The sequence below is a fragment of the Mustela lutreola genome, chromosome 5 (genome assembly GCF_030435805.1).
Source record: "Mustela lutreola isolate mMusLut2 chromosome 5, mMusLut2.pri, whole genome shotgun sequence".
Lineage (NCBI taxonomy): Eukaryota > Metazoa > Chordata > Mammalia > Carnivora > Mustelidae > Mustela > Mustela lutreola.
This window is the reverse complement of record NC_081294.1, coordinates 73,336,508-73,352,338: the sequence shown is the minus strand read 5'-3', so window position 1 is coordinate 73,352,338 and position 15,831 is coordinate 73,336,508. Positions and strand designations below refer to the sequence as shown.

General features: G+C 42.0%; 1 protein-coding gene across 3 annotated transcripts in view; it reads right to left on the bottom strand.

Annotated features, from left to right (window-relative positions):
- Positions 1-15,831, bottom strand: part of PCBD2 (pterin-4 alpha-carbinolamine dehydratase 2) — a 50,542-nt gene that overhangs the window by 20,077 nt on the left and 14,634 nt on the right. The window contains exon 2 of one of the 3 annotated variants that reach the window (XM_059174616.1): positions 7,989-8,047. The exons of the other annotated variants lie outside the window; for them this stretch is intronic. Within the exon in view, the coding sequence (XP_059030599.1) occupies positions 7,989-8,012 (24 nt within the window). The 5' untranslated portion in view covers positions 8,013-8,047. The remainder of the gene's footprint in view (positions 1-7,988; positions 8,048-15,831) is intronic. 3 annotated transcript variants of the gene reach the window in all.

Sequence of the window (15,831 nt, the reverse complement as noted above, 5' to 3'; positions counted from 1 at the left end):
GCTTCCCTTTCTCACTGTGTCTCTCTCTGTCAAATAAATTTTTTAAATTAAAAAAAAAATCCTTCTGAGCCCTGCAGAATGTTATGGAAAAGTGCCTGAGTCGTCCTGTGACACAGGAAGTCCAGAAACTGAGAAGGGAAACGTGTGCTTGAAGTACAAACCTAGCATGCCCACCTTGAATACTTACTCCTTCCCCCACCAGCCTTGGCTTCCCTACCATGGCAGGAAGGGGGCAGACCAAGGATGGCAGGGTTCCTCCCACTGGGTGATGTGATGACCAGAATACAGAGATAAGTGATGTATTCCTTGATGATTTAAAAAAAAAAAAAAGATTATTCTCAGAGCACAGATTTGGGGTCTCCCTAAGCCAGCAAACATGCTATTTTAGAAGGTTTGTTTCTTCATGTTACTTTGGGAAGAATCTAGAGTTTTTTTTCTGGCATAAATGACCTATTTGGGACCTCAGAAGTGTTTTTACAAGATTTGGTAAAACTTTGAGGTAGTTAAGTATCCAAGTTATCTTTCAGTTCCATATATTGGGAGAGTAGACCACAAGTCATAATGATCTGTCCCAGCCTTTCCAGAAAGAGTACTTGTGAACCTTCTTACATGTTTCATCTGTTGCCTTCCTTACATGCAATGAAGGTTTTGGGCCTGGAGATTGTGTCTACATGTGGTGGAGGCAGGATAGGATTTTAGCAGTCTCTGCTTTTTGGCACAGACTGAGGTGAGGCATTACTCTTTCTCCTGAATGCCTCAAGATTTCAGCTAAAACCCCCTCAAAGACGAAGAAGGTTCCTAGGACTCAGATGACCCACACACGTTACATGGGCATAACAGGTTATGGATATAAAGTTCTAAAATTTCCACAATCTCAGGGAAAAAAAAAAAACCTGAATGGTAGAAAATCAGTGACTGGGGGCATCTGGGTGGCTCTGTGGGTTGAGGCCTCTGTCTTTGGCTCAGGTCATGATCTCGGGGTCCTGGGATGAGCCCTGCATTGAGCTCTCTGCCCAGCAGGGAGCCTGCTTCCCTCTCATTCTCTGCCCGCCTCTCTGCCTACTTGTAATCTCTGTCAAATAAATAAATAAACTCTTTTTAAAAAGTTAAAAAAAAAAAAAAAAAAAGAAAGAAAGAAAGAAAAAAATCAACGATTGTATCAAGATAAGCTTATAATAAAGTTAGAAATCTTGTCTGGCCACTGTCCATACACCACTTTCTAAGAAAGCAGAACAATATCGACCAATGAGAGAGAAAGTTCTAAGTTAGTATATTCTCTTGAAATTCAATACTATTCAGCACTCTCATTAAATGTATACCCTATAAACAGTAAATATGATCAGGTATATTTCAAATGTGATTTTTTGAAGACTAAAAACACTTGAAGAATGGATTTACTTGAGACACCTGGGAGGCTCAGTCGGTTACGTGTCTTTTTTTTTTTAAGATTTAAATTTATTCATTAGACAGAGAGAGCATGCACATACAAGCTGGAAAAGCAGCAGACAGAGGGAGAGGGAAAAGTAGGCTTCCCCCAGAGGGGGAGCCCAATGCAGGGCTTAATTCCAGGACCCCAGGATCATGACTGGAGCCGAAGGCCATCCAGGTGGGCGCTCCTGTGCATCTGACTCTTGATTTCAGCTCAGATCACGATCTCAGGGTTGTGAGATTGAGCCTTCCACTGGTCTCCACACTGGGCATGGAGCCTCCTTCAGATTCTCCCTCTCTCTCCCTCATCCCTCCCCTCTCCCTCTATTTAAAAACAAAAAATAGATTTAACTTAAGAAAAATCTGCTCACAACTAAGGATAGAGAAGATAAAAGTTATATTAATATAACAAGTATTTACATTCCCTTTAAATAAAGCCTTTGGCTTTTACAAGTATAGGTAGGCCTTACTTCATTGAAAAGCTTAAAAAATTAGAGGTAAACAGATTTTTTTGATGCAACACCTTTCTGTTGCCACTTGTGAGTTTATGAGTTAGTAACAAGTCTGGTTCCTTCAAAGCAAATGGGAAATGGTTTGGGCTTTAACACAACAATTTAAAACCTAGTAATAAATTCCTTTAATAGCATTCTAAATATACATATTAAAAGTAATTAAACTTTCTAAACCAATGCTTGAATTTCAGACAGCATTCAACATTCCTAACTTCATAACCTGCTAACTCTATCCCTTCCCCCTGCCCTGCACGGCCTCAGCACAAGCCCCCCAGCCTCTACTAGCACAAAATTAATTCAGAGGTTCATTTCCATTAGCCAAAAGCCAATCCAAATTCCAGTCCTGGGCTTCCCAACTACCCCCCACCAACACCGAAAAGCACCATGTGACTGTCTCTGGTCCAAAGGGTGGGGGCTTCTCGAAAGGGTGACACCACCCAACCCGGAAAATCAGCAGTAAAACTCAGGGTGCCACTAAGAGCCACCCCGTATTACAGAGGTGAAGCGGTCAGTAAGTGGAAAAGCTACCTCAGAATATCTCTGCTGCCACTTCTCAGTAAGAAAAATCACTTTTAAGAACCAGTCAAAGCTCCATGAGAGGGGAGAGGCTCACCGAGCCACTGTCGGGTTCCAGTGTGGTACCCAAGGTCGGTGGCCACAGGACCAGAGCCTGAGATGCGCGTTACGATAAACACTGCAAGGCAGCAACAAGGTCGGCACAGAGGCGACGAAACTGCAGACCAAGAAGCAAAAAGCTCAGCCCCAACGCTCACAAAGCTAAAACGTTTCCTCGTGTGAGAAACAGAACCACCACTAACAATTTTCGGAAATAATGTTTGAGTCTTGGCTCAATTGGATAATTTTGTTCTGCACCAAAGACAATTCCATTCAAATTCCCAAAGTCTATGGGTAGATCTGTACTAATTTCAAGACATAGTTTCCTTCCAAGCCCAAAGAAATGAAAGGCAGAAACCAGCGAAAGAAAAAAAAATAGTAACAACATACATGAGAGGGTTTGCCATTTTATGAAAAACAAATGAAGAATTACAGTCACATCACACTGATAAACTGAGAGGCTGCCAGTGGTTTTCAGGTCAGATGTAACATTTTAACAAATGTGATTGTTTGTGAACGAAATAATTCTGATCAAAAACTTAATTGCAGCCAAAGTGAGCCCTGGGCTGTGTCACCATAATCCACTCTGACAGGAAGCAGTGAGTGGAGATTCCTACTGTGAACGGAGCACATGTGAAAGGTCAGCTCTGGCCTGGAACTTCAAAACCGTTAACGTGTAAAACAGTGTGCATTAGAGCCCGGAACGGCTAACCACTGGATTAGCGGATGTCCGCTGTGTGGGTCTGATGTGCTTTTGGCAGGTAATGGTTAATTTGTAAATAGGCAATGTATTGTGACTTTCTTCTGTGCCTCTTCCCAACCCTGGTCAGCAGAGCCCATTCTTAATTACAGACCCAGGGTATTACAATATTAGATAGATGACATGGGCTTGTAACAAAGTTTTGTATTTTAAAAATTAAACTTATTTTTTAATAATTTGGTAAGGAAAAGTTGTGTGTCACTAAAAAAATGAATGTCTGCTGATATAATGAGCAAAAAAATGTTTCATGTAAAATCTACTTGTCTATCCAATAGCAACTATATTATAATAGCCAAAATTTGCCAAGCAAGGATTTCATTACTAGAAATCTAAACTTCACTTAGATACTATCATCTGAAAAAAGTTACATAATGTTGTTTTGCATGGCTTAAAACAAAATTCTAAATAAAAATCCAGTTCTTACCACAGCTTTCATTCCTCAACATGAGATGTTAACTTATGAAAGAATCAGGCTCAAAGTGCCTTCTAAGCCAATGCATGCAAAAGTACCTCATACATACTCTGAGCTATCAAGTTGGCCCATTTGACTTTAAATTAGCCATTTCTCCCATATCTAAACCACTTCCAGCAACACGACATTAATAAGAGATAAAAGCTGACACTGTGCACTTCAATTCAGTGATTTTAGGATTTAACTCATTTCTGAGTTGAGAGGAAATAATACTTATCTTTGACAATAAGGTCTTCCAAAATAAGCTTTATTTCTGTTCAAAATCAGCCTTCTAAGGTGGTGTCTCTCTGGTGCCGGACAGATGCAGCTGTTGGGCCCTCTTTAGGCTAAATCTAGGGATATTGACAGAGGCTCTGTGGCAAGGTAGCCACGTGGCCAGCACTCTCATGATTCCTATCCCCTTCAGAACATCAAATGACATGTTTAAAAACAAAACCACACACGGGCTTCTAAAGGCAGTGGAAGATGGAGGAGAAAAACTAGTGGCCAGCATAATTCCTCATGTTTCCACTTTCCATACACAATCTGAAACCTTTAACATATCGGGAAGATTTGGGATCTCCTCAACAGTCTGCCCCTCAAAGTACTGGGTATTCAAATATACCAGTCTGCCGCTCTGTCCCCAACAACCCCCTGGCCCCTAGGCCTGCAACACTGTCCCTGCCCCCCGCCCCCTGCCAGGAGCCTACAGTGCGATGGAGAAGACAGAAAGGCCAACCATGAAGACCTAGTACGGAAAGGAGGTAGAGGACTACAGAGCCAAGAAAGGCTGTGAGAGACTGGTGCTGGGCACACCCGTCTTCCCTCTTCACCCCTCTTTTCCACAGACATCTGAGTAGATACTGCCCTGCCAGTTACCCTAGGAGCTGAGTATATCATAGGTACACACACAGGAAGGAGACGTCATGATTCACCAAAAAAAATATTTTACAAGGCTCCAAACTGGTCATTACGGTATTTTTTCATACTGTTAAGTAACTAATTACACCAGGTAACACACTCAATGTATAATTTTGCCCTCACTCAAAATCATTTCTTCCACTCACCATAACATTTTCAGCCCAATTATTCTTGGCTACCCTTCTTCTTCATCAGTGAGGCTCAAGCTCAAAGAAGCTTACAAAGGTCCCTCCAGAAAGATGAGCAACAAAGCAGAAATGCCTCCACACTGAGTTCCAAACTAACGTGGATACGCCCACTCAGGTTCAGGAACCCCGTGCTGCAGTGCTGCATGCCACCCAACCCACAGGGTCAACACTTAGGACGCTCCCTCTCTCCCAGGAACAAGAGGATTGCTCAGAAACGGTGCTTATTTCTTAATGGCTTATATTCGTTTACACGTTAAAATAGTGAATGTCCAGAAAGCTGAATTTATATTTTAATTCAGTTCTGGACAGACGGCTGTATGGCTCAGTCATTAAGCATCTGCCTTTGGCTCAGGTCATGATCCCAGGGTCCTGAGATCAAGTCCCACATGGGGCTCCCTGCTCAGTGGGGAGCCCGCTTCTCCCTCTGCCTTCTGCTCCCCCTGCTTGTACTCTCTCTCTTTGATGAATAAATAAAACCTGAAAAAAGGGGGGGCACCTAAGTGGCTCAGTTGGTTAAGCAACTGCCTTTGGCTCAGGTCATGATCCTGGAGTCCCAGGATCGAGTCCCACATCAGGCTCCTGGTCAGAGAGGAGTCTACTCCTCCCTCTAACTCTCCCCCCAATTCTCTCTCTCTCAAATAAAATCTTTACCAAAACCATTTAGAATTATTATTATTATTATTCAGTTCTGGACTGTGAGTTAGTTTTCACAAATACAAAGAAATATGTTACCAGCTTCTTTTTAAGGACCCACATTCAAATGGGAGGACACTGAAGAAATTTATCATTCAATTCTTATTTGTAGAAGCAGATTCTCTGTAACTTGTAAATTATTGTGATTTACAGTGAATCATTATTGTATCCATAAATGCTGGAAAGTTGGTGAACAACATGATATAATGACACCCCAAAACAATTTTAGAACTGCAGGTGCACAAATCATAACATGTGGGAGATGACTCAAAGGATAATGGGGAATAAAACAGTTTAGGAAGGGTCACATGGAGGAGGGAAAGGGGCGAGGGCACACACCCCAATTTTCTAAGATGTCTGTAAAACCACACTACTCATTTATAGGCAGATGCAGTGGGGCAGGCAGGCATGGGCCACAGAGTCAACAGCCACGTTCAAACAAGCAAAGGCAAAATGCTCCGTAATTTACAACAACCCAATCACATCGCTCATTCTTTTGAGGTTAAATGCTACTGACATAAGTTCCACCTGAATCCAATCAATGTGGAGACGTTGAGAAGATTCACACGAAAGGACTAAATTTGTCACAAATGGGTTGGTTTCCGATCTTAATGTAGCCAAGTTGCTTTACTCTGACCTCCATTGAACAAATCAACTTAATGGGCACTAGGAGTGCTATAAAACTTAACAATGGAGTGATTTTTAACTTTTAAAATATAGTTATGAAGCAAAATGTTGGATAGCTTCTACAATACTGGAAATCAAATTAAATCTAGATGTTTTTTAACAGTCTTGACAGATATAATCCTAGTTACCATGTAAATTTATGGTAAGCTGCTGTGATATTAGCCACAGGTGCTACTTTTAATATATGAGCCGCATCTGGCTGGGAATAGAATTTCTCAGAGGACTGAAAATGACCTCACTATCAGACAATGGAAGGGAAAAAAACAAGACCACTGTGGCATATAAAACGCTGAAGATGTGGTCCACAACTAAATATTTCACATAAAATTCATTTTAACTCTGCAGTTATAGGTTAAAGGATATTATGCTTTCAATATGTAAGAGGCGTAGATATATTTCAGCCAAATAGCCAAAAGATTAAGAACGTAAGACAGTTATGAATGCCCTGGCTACACACAGAATGCTGGTTTTCCAACCTTTGATCAATGTCAGAAAAATGATGCAAGAAGACTTGAAAAGAAAATTCTTTCATGATTCCCAAGAACGCGACGTGATTAGACACCACCGAGCATACCAAACCAAGATGTGACAATTACTGATCTCCATGCAGCAGCAGCAGCTCTCCAGTGCCTGGGCAACATCACTGGCTGGGTTCTTAAACTTCTGTGGAGTCATTCATCATGCCCAAGAAAACATTCTCATCAGGCGAAGTTTTTGAAAAATCACTTCAAGTAATTACCATTCTGAGTTTAAAACCCACCAATATCACCCACAAATACAGGCAGAGAAGACAAGTTTCTCTTACCTCTCCAACTCAAAAGTTAAAAGACAAGTATGTAGAAAACACGGGATTGTTTCCTTTTCAGAAACCCTTCCTGAGCCATTTGAAAGCCACCATTTGCCAGAGAACTGGCAAGTGTGGAGATGTGATAGAGGGTTTACAAAGATTTAATTTCCTATGAAATAACTCTTCCTGAATTAAACAAGCCTTCTTTATCTGGAAAAAGAGAAAAGAGAAACATTTCTTTGAAAATATTCCCTACATCATTGCACTAAGCTGTGAGAACAGTAGCTACAAAGCCCTATAACATAAAATTTTCCTTCTGACCTTCTCAAGTAACTTGAAAGGGCTTGATTTTTTAGCTTCAAGAAATCAGCTCAATCTAGGTGATGATTTTTCTTTTCTTTTCTTTTTTTTTTTAAACAAGTAACTGGATCCAAACCTGATCTGCGAGGGCATCAAGACCCTGAGTATCTTTAACAAGAAGAACCCAGTATGACTCCCTGATGCTTCTGTGACCAGCTGGAAGCAAGAATATGGATCATTTAGAAAAGGTAGCTCACAAAGCCTCATCTGTGAGATGGTTAGTCACTGCAGAAAGGGACTGGTTGAACTAAATATGGCCTTTCTGTGCAATGGAATACTATATAAATATCCCACCATTAAAAGTCATGAAGTAAAATATTTTACTGACAGAGAAAAATGTTCCCTATACACGAAGGGAAAAAAGCAAGTGAGAAAACTACATCTACGACATGACCCCAAATATATATGCATACATACCTATGTACATAGTCATAAAATACAGATTCACGTATACTGCTTTTTAAACAGGCAAAAGGATTACAAGTACATCTTGCTTCTTTGTACTTTTTTTGCTTTCCAAATTATAAAACACAGTATACCATCAAGAAAAAAAAAAAGTTATATTTTATTAACAAGCTAAACATACCACACGAGTGTAACTGGTAGCCATCGTTCCCAGAAGAGCAAGAGGGGCCTGGCTGATGCCTGTGGGGTATACAAGCCATGCATACATGTTAAACCCTTCAAGTGAAACCTTGCAGTTTTAAGTAAACAGAAAGATGGAAGAAACTTGTCCTCAAGCTAACATAGCAGAATCTCACTTTAAGACACTGAGAAGTACAACGGCCCTCTCTTCTACACATCTGTATCCACAGCTATGGTCAGGGGCTCAGAAAGCTGGTGTCTCTCAGTGCAAGACAAGCTTACCCTCTCTACACAGAGTTGTAATTTGCCAAGTAAAGTTTGCTAATTAGCTGCTCTCTGCAGACCTTATATCTGGAAGTGACTTCCCTCTCCAGGTACTGGATGAAAGCTGACTTTCATCCGGAGTCAACTTAGGGCCAATAACTGAATGATCAAGTATTATAAATGAATGCTATCAGGGCAAGGCATGGGGAGCCATATAGCAATTTACAGGTCAAAAGTCAAACAGTACCTGGCTTCTCTTTTCTTCAAAATATAGCCTCCTTTAGGCCCTCCAAAATAGATGTTTTATCCTAAACAAAGAAACAGATTCAACTTTGAACTCAACAGCAGAGTTGTTCATTCAGAGGTCTAAGACGTTCGGAAATAAAAAGGCAATCCACATCCTGAACTATTCCACAAACCTTCAAAATCCAGATCTGTGTTAGACAAGAGCTTTGGCCTTAGGGCAGGAAGCCCAGCCTGGGAGGGAAACCCACTGCCTCCTTCCTCTGTTAAGTCTGAGCAGGGTCCTTAACTTCCCTCTTTCCACCATGACCAAATTGGGTTACAACACCTAACCCTGTAAGAATGCTGGGAAGCTTCAGTGAAATAGAAAGAAAGAAGGAAGGAAGGAAGGAAGGAAGAATGAGAAAAAGAAAGAAAAGAAGGAAAGAAAAAAGGAAGAAGAGGAAGGAAGCAAGCAAGCTACATCATCTTCCAGGTCCCTAACAGAGACCCACTATCACCTACTAGATGCTCAAACACTCCTTAGTTCATAAACATTTCTGTGACTCTCCAAACTCACAAAGACAACTGGTGTGACTGCATTTCAGGTAAATAACACAACACTGAGTGTTACCTATATACACTGGCACCTGGATGGCTCCATCAGTTAAGCGCCTGACTTCCGCTCAGGTCATGATCTCAGGGTTCTCGGATTGAGCCCTGAATCATGAACCCCCAAGTCCCAGGCTTCCTGCTCAGTGGGGAGTCTGCTTCTTTCTCTTCCTCTGCCCCTCCCCCTGCACATGCTCTCTCACTCCCTCTCTCTCTCAAGTAAATAAAATCTGTTTAAAGAAAAAAAAATTATCTGTATATAGAACGACCCTAAAGCAACATTTTTCATTTAATTAAAATTTCTAAAAGTAATTCCTGAAAAACGTACCCAATGAATTTATAAATTTTTCTACCTAAAACACCAGGAAGTTACTATTTTTTTAAAAAGTCAACCAACAGTAGTAGACCAATGAACACAGAAAAATTAAAAAAAAAAAAAAGGATCTAGGATTAAAAGAATTGTCTTGAAACAAAAATGAATGCCTAATCAATATTAGTAAACAGGCCTAGGACAGTATCCCAGCAAGACATTTTGTGGAAGCTTGGAAGAACCTTCCATGAGCTCTCAGCACACCGAAATTCACAAAAGACAAAAGTTGTGGGTGGCTGAAGCTGTGGAGCCCAAATTCCAAGTGCTAACCTCAATCTCTCATTATTAGAGGCAATTTACTACAGATGCCCGTCTGCGGGCATGCCCGTCTATAAGGGCCCCACTTCCTTCTCTGATACTTCCAAACCACAAGCTGCACAAAGACACAATCAATTCTGTTCTGGGAAGCGCCAGCAGGCCATTACAGATGATCCCATCGTACTCAACTACTTAGCCACCAACACCACCAGTCACCATTAGGAACCATCTGTGTCCAAGAGTAAGGAAAAGAGGGAGGGGACAAGTCCCTGGTGAGAAAGGATTTTAGGTATATAAATAACCTGTAGGAGACAAAGAGATGAAAAACATAACTCCCTGGGGCCAAGGGCACGGGCTAGGACCACCTATGGTGAACCCAATCAAGGGACCTCGTGCATTCAAGATACATGTAAGTCTATCTAAATCAAAGCAAACAAGCAAAACACGTACACGTACGTAACACTGGGCTGGGTACTGTGAGAAATGTACACCAGCACAACCTGAGTCTCTGCCCTCAAGGTGCTTGATTCTTAGGTGGGGAGAGACAAAGGTGAGTAGCTACATCTCCCGGCTGCAAGATCTAATCGGAATTTAGTCACATTCTAATTCTCCCACCAGTTCATTGTTAATGTGGGCAAACTACTTCATCCCTTAGCCTTGGTTGCCTCAACCCTTCTAGCTCTAATGTTCATCGATTCAACCTCAAAACAAGGCTGAAAGAATACCACAAACAACACAACCCAGAATGGAAGAACCAACAAGACTAATGTCTGTGGATACGAAGGACTGTATAAGGCACCTGAGCTCCGAGTCCTGCCAGGGCTGGCCTGTACCATCACATCATCCAACCACCCTCACCACAGATGTCATTGATGACATCCATGCCACTTAATACAGTGGTCATCCTTTGGTACTACTTGGACTCTCAGCACAACTGATTCCTCCTCCCTTTTAAAACACCATCGTTAGGATTCTGTGATAGAGTAGGGGCCTGACTGTCTTCCTGTTTCACTAGTAAGTCTTCTTCAGTCTTCTGCCAGCTCCTGCTCTTCCTTCCAACCCCTAAACAGACTGCATCATGATCCTTCTTCTCTCCTCACATTACACTTTCTGCCTGAGTGGTCTCTTCCATTACCTTGGCTTTTTTACACACATACCTAAGACTTCCCAGCTACCCACAACCCAGACCTCCACTCTAAGTCCCTAACTCAGACATAAAACTATCTTAAGTTGAAGTTGGGTATCTCCCAGCAACTCACACTTAACAATGTTCCAACCAGAAGACTTCCATCTCAGCACCCCCACCATGTTCCCCTCTCCCATACTTCCCCAGATTAATGAATGCCACTTCTGACCACCCGGATCCTCTAAAAGTCTTTTTTTTTTTTTTTTAAGATTTTATTTATTTGCTTGACAGACAGAGATCACAAGTAGGCAGAGAGAGGAAGGGAAGCAGGTTTCCTGCTGAGCAGAGAGCCCAATGCGGGGCTCAATCCCAGGACCCTGGGATCTTGACATGAGCTGAAGGCAGAGGATTAACCCACTGAGCCACCCAGGCGCCCCGTCTAGAAGTCATTTTTAACACTCCTTTCTCTTCTTCCTCCTCACCCATTACCACTCCTCCCTAGTCAGAGAATCTCAGGTGCTCCCTTTATAAAAGGTATGTGTGGCACCACTGGTCCCTGATCATGTGAGCTCCGAAATACAGCTTCAACCCTCTAGCTCTCTGCTTGTCCTCTGTCACTACCACAGTCCACAGCCCCCTGCTGGGTCCACCCTAAAGACAGGTCTCACCTGGATGACTGCACAAGCTCCTTACTATTCTCCCTATATGGCCTTTGTCCCCTCCCTCTTCCACTCCATCCTCTAAGAAAAGGCATCAGTCCTTCACCCTCCCCCCTCTACTTTCAGGATATCATCCTTCCCTTTCCACCCCTCTGAGAGTCTCATGACAACCTTTCTGCTTCCCATAATACTTCACACTTGACTCCTAGTCATCTTCCCACCATCTTTGCTTGCCACTGTCATGGTGCCTATGGATGTCCTCACAGATGCTTTCAAGTGTATCAACAATGCCAAAAGGAGAGGCAAACACTACTTTCTTCTTAGACTGTGCTCCAAAGTCATTGTCGGGTTTCTGACTGTGAAGATGAAGCATAGTTATGTTGGTGAATTAGAGGTCATGGATAACCACGTCAATCAGGAAATGGTCAACCTCAGGGGCAGGTCAAATCGGTGAGGAGTGATCAGCCCTAGATCTGATGTGCAACTCAAAGATCTAGAAAAACAGCTAAATAGGGGCTCCTGCGGGGCTAGTCAATTAAGCCTCTAACTCTTGATCTCAGCTCAGGTCTAGTTCTCAGGGTCCTGAGTTCAAGCCCAGTACTGGGATCCATGCTGGCTGTGGAGCCTACAAAGAGAGGAAGGAAGAAAAAAAGGCTAAATAACCTGCCTTCATCCTTTTGATTTCATTGTACTGACAACCTCAGCTGGCATCATGGACCACTGAGAATCAAGAAGTAAACATAGGAGGGAAGATCCCAGGATTCTTTTCCCAGGAATGTAACACGTCTGCGCATATAAAATGCCTCAAGGGACCAAGCAGTAGGGGGGAGAAAATGCATCAGCTTCTCAGCTCCTTAGGGAGAACTTTCGTGAATTAGGTCTTAACCATTATTCTTTCTCATAACAGTCTTTTCTATTGGAGGTGCAGCATCCATTCTGGCAAATGGTTGGCAAGTGATTGGGAACTGCCTGAGGTCAAGTTCCAAGTCCACTGGACTAGCTGTGGGGCTTTGGGCAAGTCACTTAATCTAAACCTCAGTTTCCAATCTGTAAAATGAGGAAAACAGTCTCTAGTTCACAGGGTTTTGTGAAGATTAAGTGAATAAACACATAGAACATCCTTACAAAACAGTGCCTGGCCCAAGGTTTAGGTGTTCATTAAGCATTAGCTACTAGGATTTTCCTTCATGGCACTTATCATAACTTGCAATTATACAGTCATTGCTTTATTTATGTTCTCCCTCCACTCCAATTTCTAGTGAGCTCCGTGAAAATGGAGACAATATCTGCTTTGCTCATCACTGCACCCCCGGGGTCTAGCACAGTGCCTAGACTATGTAATAGCTTATTAGTGCTGGGTGTATGTCAGGAAAAACTTTCTGGAAGTGGGTGAGATGCAGACATACGAAAAAAAGATAGGTGGGATGGAATAAAGAAGGTGAAGAACAGCTTAAATAAAGGTAGGAAAGAAATGAACCAAGATGTTCGAGGTCTTGGCTCCAGCTCCAGCATTGCCACTGTTTCCTGCTCCCTCTATCTGAACCTGTCTCCCCACTTCTTCAGTGAGGATGACGACTAAGTGACCTCTTAGTTCTAATCTCTAACAGACTAAAGAGGCCTCTGGCAGAGAAATTACGAGAGGTAGGGTTAAGGGCCAGCCTGTGGGCAGCTCTGAAAACCTCTGAACAGGGAAGCCTGGGTGGTACAGTCAGTTAAGCATCTGACTCTTAGCTTCAGCTCAGGTCATGATCTCAGGGTTCTGAGATCAAGCCCTGAGTTGGGCTCTGCGCTCAGCAGAAAGTCTGTTTGGGATTCTCTCCCTCTGCCCATAGCTACCCACCTCCCAAGCACACCCTCACATGCTCTCTCTCTCTCTCTAATAAATAAATCTTAAAAAAAAGAAAAGAAAACCTCTGAGAAGATGGTGTTTTGGGGCCCCTGGGCGGCTCAGTCATTAAGAGGCTGCCTTCAGCTCAGGTCGTAATCCCAGAGTCCTGGGATCAAGCCCCCTGCTCTGCGGTGGGGCCTGCTTCTCCCTCTCCCACTCCCCCTGCTTATATTCCCTTTCTCACTACGTCTCTCTCTGTCAAGTAAATAAATAAAATCTTAAAAAAAAAAAAAGAAGAAGAAGAAGAAGAAGAAGATGATGATGATGATGTCTTCTAAGATAAAATAGGAAGGAAATGGGATTTTCTGAGTAGAGACCAACTTCGTCACACCAAAGCAACATGGAGACCAACACACGAAGGGAGGTAAAAGGCTGTAAGAAAGCTTACACAGGAACTCAAGGGGGAGACAAGGTGAACCCAGACTAGAGCACAATCTTGGGGAAAGACACTGAGTTCTCAGTAACTGATAACCAAGATAGTTCTTCACTTTTCGGTCAAGGTGCTCAGGAAAATGGTGGCACTGCTGAGAATAACAAGCAAGTTGGAGGAAAGAAAGGTAAGTTTGTTTTCAGATACTCTAAACCTGAAACACTAAACTCAGGAGAGACAGCACCACAAGGACCCACCTTTCCAATCTTCAGTCCATCTCACTGAACCACACTTAGGGCTCTCATTTCCCCAACAGGTTACAAATAAAAAAGACGTGCCCCGCCCCCGTCCTTGACCTACATACTTCCTTAGCCCCTTCACTCAAAAAAACCTATCAAACTTTTTCTTTTTTCCCCGTACCTATTGACCACCTTTCTCCAATTCCCTCTTTCCCCACCCTCCATCTCTGGTAACCACAAGTCTTGATCACTTTTTATGTAAGTCCTTTTGTTTTCAGATTCCACGTATAAGTGAGATCATACAGTATCTATCTTTCTCTGACGTATTTCACTTAGCATAACGTCCTCAAGTGGTAGGGTTTCCTCATTTTTTAACGACTGAATAATATTCCATTGTAATATATACCACATCTTTTTTTTAATGTTTATTTTAATTTCAGTATCATTAACATATGGTGCTATATTGGTTTCAGATTTACAATATAGTGATCCAATAACTCTAGGGTACAGGTGCCTGGGTGGCTCAGTGGGTTAAGTGACCTACTCTTGGTTTTAGCTCATGTCATGATCTAAAGGTCGTGAGACGAGCCCTGCAATGGGCCCACACTGGGCAGGGAGTCTACTCAAGGGTCTCTCCCTCTCCCTTTGCCCCTCCCCCTGCTCCAGTGCCCACTCTCTACCCCCCTAAAATAAATAAATAAATAAATAAACAAGACGGTTTTTAAAAATTCTATGTATCAGTGCTCATCACAATAAGTGTACTCTTGTTCCCTTCACCTATTCCCCTCACTCCCCCACTTGCCTTCCCTCTGGTAACCATCTGTTTTTTCTCTCAAGTTAAGAGTCTGTTTTTTGGTTTGTCTTTCTTTTTTTCCTTTGTTCATTTGTTTTGTTTTGTAAATTCCATATATAAGTGAAATCATATGGTATTTGTCTTTCTCTGACCGACTTATTTCACTTGGTGTTATATTCCCTAATGCCATCCATGTTGTTCCAAATGGCAAGATTATGGCTGAATAAGATTTCATTGTGTGTGTGTGTATGTATAAACAAACAATTTATAACATAGGTATGTACTACATCTTCTTTATCTGTTCATCTATCAGTGGAACTTAGGCTGCTTTCATAACTTTGCCATTTTAAATAATACTGCAATAAACATAAGGATGCAGATATCCTTTCAAATTAATGTTTTTATTCTTTGGGTAAATACCCAGTAATGCAATTACTTGATCATAGGGTAGTTCTATTTTTAATTTTTTGAGGAAACTCCATACTGTTTTCAGAGTGGCAGCACCACTCTGCATTCCCACTAACAGTGCAAGTTTCTCCACATCCTCACCACCTGTTGTTTCTTGTGTTGTTGATTTTAGCCATTCTGACAGGTGGGAGGTGAGATCTCATTGTAGTTTTGATTCGTATTTCCCTAACAATGAGTGATCCTGAGCATCTTTTCATGTGTCTGTTGGCCATCTGGATGTTTTCTTTGAAGAAATGTATGTTCATGTCTTCTGCCCATTTTTTAATTGGATTATTTGGTTTTGGGTGTTGAATTTTATAAGGTCTTTATGTATTTTGGAAACTAATCCTTTGAGGGTATGTCATTTGCAAGTATCTTCTCCCATTCAGTAGGCTTTCAGTTTTGTTAACAGTTTCCTCCACTGTACAGAAGCTTTTTATTTTCATGTAGTTCCAATAGTTTATTTTTGCTTTTATATGCCTTCCTCAGGAGACACATCAAGAAAAGTGTTGCTTCGGCTAATGTCAGAGAAATTACTGCCTGTGCTCTTCTAGGATTTTAACTGTTTGGGGTCTCACATTTAAGTCTTTAATCCA